The sequence below is a fragment of the Phlebotomus papatasi genome, unplaced genomic scaffold (assembly GCF_024763615.1).
Source record: "Phlebotomus papatasi isolate M1 unplaced genomic scaffold, Ppap_2.1 HiC_scaffold_176, whole genome shotgun sequence".
NCBI classification, from domain to species: Eukaryota; Metazoa; Arthropoda; class Insecta; order Diptera; family Psychodidae; genus Phlebotomus; species Phlebotomus papatasi.
In genome coordinates, this window is record NW_026604417.1 from 7710 (window position 1) to 16683 (window position 8974).

Genomic DNA, 8974 nt, shown 5'->3' on the forward strand with positions numbered 1-8974 from the left:
CTGGCTTTTTGGACGATTTGACCCGGGCTGCTCGACTACCTGCTTGTCGTTGGACTCTGCGATGGACTTGCAATATGTATCGACTCTATGCCTTATTTTATTCAAAAAATTCTAAATTTCGACTGATTCGGCTCCGTTCAGCTAGAGAGCCGAAGCAAGAGGAAGAGGATAGTCCGAATCCGGTCAGACTATTCCCTTGCTCTGATAAGAATATTCTTGGGAATTTCTGGGGAATTCGTTCTCCTTTCGGACTGACTCTCGGCTGTTTTCACGGCCTCTAGTAACGGCTCTTTCGAGCCACCGGGCTTAAGGCAGTGATGCCCCCTTGTGTAGGCTACCCCCGGGGGTGCCTCGAGAGAGTTTTAATTCGAGATCGGGAAATAAATTTCCTAATCTCGCAGTCCGGCAAATAAATGCCTCTGGAGAATAAATTCCTCAACAGGAATTTACCCAAGAAATATCCTTGAAAATCTGCCCTCGATCGTAAGGCTCCTTGAGGAGAAGCCGTTGTCCTTATGGCAGTTGGGAGCCAATTGGCCGCTGATAGATTTTAGGCAGAGTATTGCCGATTAATCTGGCCAATGGGAGATGCAAACTGTAAATAAGCACTACTTACTTTCGTGCTGCTGAACTGAAGAAAAACTCCGATAGCTGGGATATTGCAATCTGATTTATTATTAAAAATTTTCACCCTTTTATACAAAAATCACTTTCTCCCACTTTCACTTGACAAATTCTATGTGCGTCATTACCAAAAGTGCAATTCTTAATTGTAACAGAAAAAATTTGCTGACCGCTGATGACACAGAGTGTGAATGCACTAGAGTCATTGACTTTAGCCGATCAGTTGTCTTATTGACCTGATTTTTCTTTGTCTTTAAATGCTATTTCCTTGTAAACTAGTGGACCAAATGATGTTAGGTTTAGCTTATGGGATTCCTTAATATCTCTATAATGGTGTGTTTATCCTATTTTTCTACTGTATATTCCCATTTCTCTACAATATCCTCGTAAAGTTAGGCTAATTTTGATGTTTTTATGATGAAATGACTCGTAAGACTAAAGAAAAACTTAAATATTTACTATAATTTTGTTATCTAAGTTGATCCTTTTCTTGTAATATTGTAATTAAAGGACCTAAAAATTAGTTGGTATAGTTTAAATATATAAAATATTAAGGAAAGTCTTAGAAATTAGCCCATAAAAATTGTCAATTTTATGAATTTTTGGTGTAAAATTGGCTCAAACTATCCCCTAGTTTTTGGCTAAACTATAATGCTTTAAGATGTAAAATCGTACTTGACTATTAGTTTGTATCTCTAAAAAGTTGGTAAGAGTCCTTAAATCCTTTCATGATATTTCATATCCTCAAAAAGCATAGGTAACCTTTTGCGTGTTATTAGAATTTTCGTCTTCGAATAGGCCAAAATATAAAAAAGTTTAAAGTGAAAATTTTAGTATCCTTGCAAGGAATAAAGGATTCTTACATATCAATACTAGTAATTTAATATCTCTAAAGTACCCTAAAATGTATTAAATTTGATTTTTCGGTCTTATCTACCTAAAAAGTGGGAGTTACAAATTTCACTAATTTAATAGTAATTGAAGGTGCATGTTCATCTTGAACATACTGGGGGCCGCGGCCTGAAGATGTTAGGGCCTGCTGGAGGTTGTGTTCTTCGACGTGAGTTTGGTTTGGTTGAGGGTTGTACCATTCCATAAATTTCCCGTCTTGATGCAATAGGTGTTTCTTGATTGGTGTCATTCGGAGAACATCTAGTCGGACTCAGAATGTCCTGCAATCTCTGAGCGAGAGGAGGGTTCTGATCAGGCGTTCTTTGGACTACTTCTGGTGACTGAGTTTGTGACTGGTCTGTTGCAGTACACAAAAGTTTGTTGAAGAAGGTCATCCACCATGCTCTGGTTTTCCAAAGTACGATGATAATGATGATGCATGTAAGTGTTCCTCCGATTGTATATGGTAGGTGTTTTGAAGCGGGAGCTACTTCCATGGCAACTACCGTTGGAACAGGTGCAGAAGCTTTACCAAAAATGTCTTCGGATGGTTTGATGATTGCAGTTGTTTCCAAGAGTATTGGTTTTTCAGTTGTCCATTCTTCGTTGTCATCTTCTGGAATGGTTATGTTACGAATAAAAATGTCATCAACCTGTAAGTGTAATGCGACGTCGGACCGCAGAGTGAGTTGTTGAGTTTTTACGAAGCAATCCTTTTTGACATGAAGAATACCAGTTTTATTCAGTAGTAATTCTTGTCTGTAGCCACTGCAGATAACTGACGACATTGTTATATTTTCGGCCATAAACAACCATGAGTTCTCAGCAATCAATCTTCTCCAGACTACATTCTTAATCTGAACCTTTCTATGTGTACAAATCATACCTCCGTGTCGATTAAATATCTCATCTATGGTGCAGGAGGGATGATTAGGAAAATTGTAGATGACATCTACCGTGCACACTCGAGTGTTCTGATACATCTTCTTGCAGTTATTCAAATCTGTTCCTTTCATCACAAAGTACTTCTGGTTATGATAATCTACTCCGACCAGGGGTGTTTTGATGTCTTGTATAAGAAACGTGTTATTATATAAGTGTTGAGGAATTGCAGTAATGTGAATCAACTCATATGGCTGTGATTCAATGATTTGGAAGTAAACTTGTACCTCAATACTTTCATTTGATATCCTAAATTCCACTGTTTGAGGCAACTGTTTGGATATCATCAGGCTGGCATCAAGTTTTTGGTGAACTGAGGTGATTTTCTCCTGAATTTGGACTTGGGAAACAAGTTCTGCAGCATTTCCTCTATTCAATAATACTTGTCGAATTGTTGTATACTTTTCTTTCAGCTCTTCTAGATAGTTTAGTGCTCCTAGATATGCTGCTATCATGTGTATTTCCAGTTCATTGTGGTCTGTTCTTATATTCCACGGTTTCATCTCATCAATTACTTGAGTGAGTTTCTGCGCTCTATCACTGAACATCCTTAATTTCTGTTCTGTAATCGTGTTCGATTGGCTGATTCGAGTGTTCAGTAACAAAGTCTGTTGATTCATAGTTTGTAATAAGGCATTGTGGTTATGCCCTAATGAATCCAAGCTTGTATATAATTCATTTTCATCATTTCCGAGGAAGAAATCGATGATTTTTCCGAAGAGTCCTCTCTTTATCCTTCTCTTGAGAGGTTGGACGGATTGTCCTAAGATTCCAATTTCTTCAAGCTGATTGAATAAGTGATCTCTTTCGTGTTGAAGATGATGGATCAGCATCCCACAGTGACTTTCAGCGGAAAGAGTTAGAGTCTCTTTACAAAGAGTATTGGTTTTGTTAAAGACTGAAGATATATTTGTTTTGTCTTCCAAGAAACTCTTTTGTGGTAGCTGAATGTCCATTCTGAGTTTTCCTCGACTCAAGTGAACCATCCCTAATTTCTCTATGTAGAGTCCAGGGTCAGGCTGTTTCAGAGTGTAATTACTGCCAAATACCATCGTAAACATTAAGAAAACGTGCATTAAAGTAAGCAATGCAGTTTTTGTCAAAGATCGAGTCACTGGGCGACGGGCTGGAACTTTCGTTTGAGACATCGATGATTGATCATCTTCTGTTTGAGAATTAGTGTCGTGATTAGTGACTTTGTTTTGTGTTGGCTCGCCCCTTGTGATAGGGAGGTGTGGAAGGGTAGTAGTTTGATGGTCTTCAGCTTCATTTCCTTCAGATGTAGGAACGGGTAATTCAATCAGTTTATGAATTGGTGCTTTCTTGATTTTGTTGCCTTTTAGTCGTATTGAGGCAACGCGAGTTAAACCGTCACTCCCTGGATGGAGTTCAATAATCCTTGCTAAAGGCCATTTAAGAGGTGGATTATTGTCCTCTCGCAGGATCACAAGTTCTCCGACTCTGGGATTGTGTTTCTCATCACGCCATTTAGTTCTACGTTGGAGAGTTGTTAAGTACTCATGTGACCATCTTTTCCAGATTTGTTGATGAAGACGTGTAATTTGTCTCCATCTATTTGTTGGAGCCTCGTCTGTAATCTCAGGTTGAGGTGGACTCTCAATGGGTCTTCCAATTAAAAAATGCCCAGGAGTTAATGCATCTATATCATCTGGATCATTCGATAGAGCACACAATGGTCTTGAGTTGACGCATGCTTCCACTTGTGCGAGTACAGTGGTAAGTTCTTCAAAGGTAAGTTTATTCTCTCCAACGACTCTGATGAGATGGTATTTTATAGGCTTCACCGCTGCTTCCCAGATACCCCCAAAGTGAGGGGCACCTGGTGGAATGAATTTCCATTCAATTCCCTGTTGAGTTACTTGTGTTGCAGCATTTTCTGATGCGTCTCGGATAGCTCGTGCTGTTTCCTTGTCAAGCACTCGCTTGGCACCAACAAAGTTGGTTCCGTTGTCGCTTAGGATTAAGCTTGGTTTTCCTCTACGCCCCATAAATCGGCGTAAAGCAGCCAGGAAGGCTTCAGTAGATAAATCGGAGACGGCTTCAATATGAATTGCTTTGGTAGCTAAGCAGACAAAGATGGCAATATAAGATTTTTCGTTTATATTGCCTCGACCCTTGTTTCTTCTGGTAAGGATAGGGCCGGCATAGTCTACCCCACATTTGCTGAAAGGTGGTGCTGGGGTGACTCTGGTTTCAGGAAGATTTCCCATGAGTTGATTTGCTGTGATCTGAGCATGTCTGGTGCACGTGATGCAACTTCTGAGAATCTTCTTGACGTAGTTTCTTCCCTTGAGAATCCAGTATTCCATTCTCAGTCGATTTAAGGTGAGTTGTTCACCTCCATGTAGCATTTGCTTGTGGACCTCCATGATAAGAATGTCCGTGGTGTGGCATTTGGGAAGAATTATCGGGTTTCTTGCTGCTTTGGGAAGTAATGAATTTTGAATCCGTCCTCCAACTCTCAGTATATCGTCTTCAAGGAAAGGGTGAAGATCTTTCAGCTGGCTTTTAGCTGGTAGAGGCTTGTGTTTCTGGAGCAGATTGATTTCTTCTGCAAAGTATTCTTGTTGGATCATCTTGATAATGTGAAATTTGGCATCCTGTAATTCGGAGGTTGTCAGTCTGCCAATAGATTGTTCTTCGCTAATTGCTCCGTTTTTGCGATTGTCAATTTTCCTTTGCAAGTTCCGTTTGAATCGTAAACAGAAAGCTGTGACCCGGATCATTCTATTGAATGATGAGTATCTATTGAGAAAGATGTCTCTTTCGTCAGGTGGCTCCGCAATAGAAGTCATGGCTTCTTCCACATCTTCTTCACTGTGGAACATGGATAACGAAAATAAGCTGTTGGTAGCTTCTAATAAAGCTTTCTCGACCTCAATAATATGTTCGTTTCTGTTATTTATTGGCCAAGTGTGATGGGGATGGCGTAGCCAGGTTGGGCCCGCCCACCAAAGGGGATGCTTCCGTAAATCTGTGGCTCTGATTCCACGAGAAGCGATGTCGGCTGGGTTATCTTCGGATGAGACATGGTTCCAGCAGTCTTTTGGCAAATTGTTCTGAATCTTCATTACTCTATTTGCCACATAAGTCTTCCATGTAGATGGATCTTTGCCTATCCATGCCAATGTAATATCGCTATCACACCAAGCATAAATAGCATCTACTTGAATGTCGAGGGTGTGGATAGTTCTTTTCATCAATTGGGAGAGTAATACGGCACCACAGAGTTCTAGTCTTGGGAGTGTGATTTTTCCTTTTAATGGAACCACACGTGTTTTGGCTGTGAGAAGGCGAACAATGGTTTGTTCACCATTTGTTACTCTGATGTAAATGCACGCGGCGTAGGCTTTCTCGGAAGCATCCGAAAATCCATGTATTTGCACTTTGGCTTCTGGAGTGTAACCAGTCCATCTTGGAATTGTGAGTTCTTCAATGATAGGTATCTCTTTCTTGAATCGTTTCCAAAGGTCGATAATTGCCTTGGAAGGTTGGTCATCCCAACCAATATTTTCCTTCCATATCATTTGCATGATCATTTTTGGTTGAAGAATGACTGGTGCTAGCCAGCCCGTTGGATCGAATATTGATGCAATCTCGGAGACTATACCGCGCTTGGTGAGCACTTCATTCCTTCGCATAGTTATTGTGAATTGAAATTGGTCTTTAACGGGGCTCCAATGTACGCCTAAAGGTTTGATGGTTTCGTCTTCCTTCAGGTTAATGATACCTTTTTCTCTTAGATCTTCAGGTATTTCTTCTATGAGTTCTCGAGAATTACTCGTCCATTTTCTCAAGTTAAATTTCCCCAATGCCATTAAGTCTTGGATTTCTTTATATAGCATTCGAGCTTCTTCGATTGTGTGTGCACCCGTTAACATATCATCAACGTAAAAATCTTCCATGAGAACCTTTGCTGCCTTTGGATACTGATGTCCTTCGTCTTTGGCAAGCTGTTGTAAAGTTCTCACTGAGAGAAATGTGGCTGGAGCCGTACCATATGTAACTGTGTTTAGCTGGTACTCCCGAATGGGCTCCCGTGGGTTTTCTCTCCAAAGTATGCGATGGAAGTCACGGTCCTCCTCATGCAATTGGATTTGACGGAACATTTTCTCAATGTCCGCAGTGTAGACTATGGAGTATTTTCTCCATCTTGTTAATATGTCTGGAAGGTCTTGTTGTAATTTAGGACCTGCATGCAACATGTTATTAAGCGAAACTCCTGATGATGTTCGGCAAGAGGCGTCAAAGACGACCCTGGTTTTGGTTGTGGTACTCTCGGTCTTGAATACCGCATGGTGTGGAAGATAAAAAACATTCTCTGTTGGTCCTGAGTAGTTTTTTACGTGTGACATATGGCCTAAAGCCTGATATTCGTTCATGAATGTAACATATTCTGTTTGTAAGGCAGAATTTTGAGCAAACTTCTTTTCCATTGACAGGAATCGGGCTAAAGCTTGCCTTCTGGAATTCCCCAGTGATAGAGTTAGTTCGCTTTTGAATGGTAAACGAACCTGGTAACGTCCATCTTTTTGTCTGAGATGGGTGTCTTTGTAATATTTTTCACATTCTTCCTCCTGTTCTTGAACTTCATTGGTCCCGACGTCCATTTCCCAGAAAGTTCGTAAGTTTTGGTCAATTTCTGCGAGTGAGATCATACTCACAGTGTCTTTGGAGGTGGTAGTTTGATTGGATCTTCCGAGTATAATCCAACCCAGTTCAGTATTTTGTGCAACAAGTCCGTCCTTGTCCCGTTTGATTTCCTTTTTAATGATTTGAGCATAAATGTTGGCTCCAAGGATGATGTCTACCCTGCCGGGTGTGTTGAATTTTGGATCTGCTAGAGTCAACTTTTCTGTTTTGTGTAAGTTGAAGCTAGTGTGGAGTGGTTTCGTTGGTAGAAAAGATGATAATTTTGGCATCACAAGGGCTGTAGTGTGCCAACGTTGGTTTGTTTGGAATCTAGGAGCAAGTGTGATTCCAAGAGTGCTTTTACATGTTCCTGCACTCATTTCTCCAATCCCTTTAATGTTGGTGGCAACTTTTTGCCTGGGTAGTTTAAGGCTTTGTGCGGCATTCTCAGAAATGAATGTATCGCTCGATCCAGTATCTAACAAAGCTCTGAATGTCTGCCACAGTCCATGTTTATCTTGTATCTTGATTACGGCCGTTGGAAGAATAATTGAACTGGTAGCAGCATACATAGCGAGTGGTTCGTCTTCTTCCTCTACTGATGCATCTTGGGTAGAGGAACTTTGAGCATGTAGATTCTTGCTCTTGGTTGGCGTCTTCTTGTCGAAATGCAAGAGAGTGTGGTGCTTCTGTCGACATGTGAAGCATGTTTTGGTACTCCTGCACTCACTATCCTTGATGTGAGACAGGCAGTTGAAACATATGTTATGTTCCTTGGCGTGTTGTTTTCGTTCGAAGGGATTGAGTTTTTTGAATTCTTCGCATTTAGTTAGTGGATGTCCCTTTTTACATTTGGAACAGCTTTGTGTGTTGTCTGATGTGACATGAAACGATCGTTGTTTGGAATCCTTGGCTGCGGATTTTTGCTCCTTGGTAGATGCGCGAAGAATACGGTATCTTTTTAATAAGAAACGTAGAAGCTCCTTAAGTGTAGGGACTTCAGTAACATCCAGGATACTTTCCTCGAATGCTTTATTGGTGTCTGTATCAAATTTGTCCATTGCAATTGATACTATTATTGGATCCCACGCTGATACGTTGTACTTGAGATTTTTAAGGCCTGCCAGGCATGCTTGTATGCAATCATGGAATTTGATTATTTCTTCGGCAGATCCTCCGGATAGCTTTTTGTATTTCACAATGTAGTTGACGTATGTGCTGACCATCTGACGACGATTTTCATAACGCTCCTTCAGGATGTCCATTGCACTCTCGTAATTGTCATTCGTTAAAGTTAAATGAGAAACCAGTTGTTTCGGTTGCTCATCGAGGTATGAGAAAAGGTACTGCATTTTTTGTACCCCACTCAAGTATGGGTTGTTGTGAAATACACTGTTGAATAATTCAATAAAAGCCTGCCAATCTTTTTCATAACCGGAAAATTTTGTCACTTTAATTGGCGGGAGCTTTGGTAGGTTATTTTGGCGCGGATCGATAATGTTGGAGATCGTTTCATCATTGTTGTTAGAGACTTGGAGGATATCTCTCAATCTGTCTGATAGAGAGCGGTTGTTCGGGTTATGATCCGATAGGTTGGAGTCCCTACTTTGGTCGGTATTGTTGATATTTGTGGTAGGTGCAGTGTGATCGGCTGCATCATTTGAAGTGGAAGCTCGATGCCCATGTGTAGCATTGTTGTCGGTGTCTTGGGTGTTCCACGGAAAAGTCTCATGTGTCGTGTGTGTTGGAGGTGTTAGTGGCTTGGAATGCTCACTTGGAGTTATCGCCAAGAAATCGCTGATTTTGGCTTTTTCAATTATGTTTTTTACTTTCGTATATTGTTCTTCGGCTGTTGCAAATACAT

General features: G+C 40.7%; 1 protein-coding gene across 1 annotated transcript; it reads right to left on the reverse strand.

Moving 5' to 3' along the window:
- Window positions 1-1631: 1631 nt before the first annotated feature.
- LOC129808896 (uncharacterized) lies at window positions 1632-8974 on the reverse strand (the record flags this gene model as incomplete). Its single annotated transcript, XM_055858801.1, has 3 exons — window positions 8940-8974; window positions 3573-8883; window positions 1632-2168 (listed from the first exon to the last, which is right to left on the reverse strand). Coding segments are annotated over exons 1-3 (5883 nt in total), but the record flags the coding sequence as incomplete, so codon positions are not given.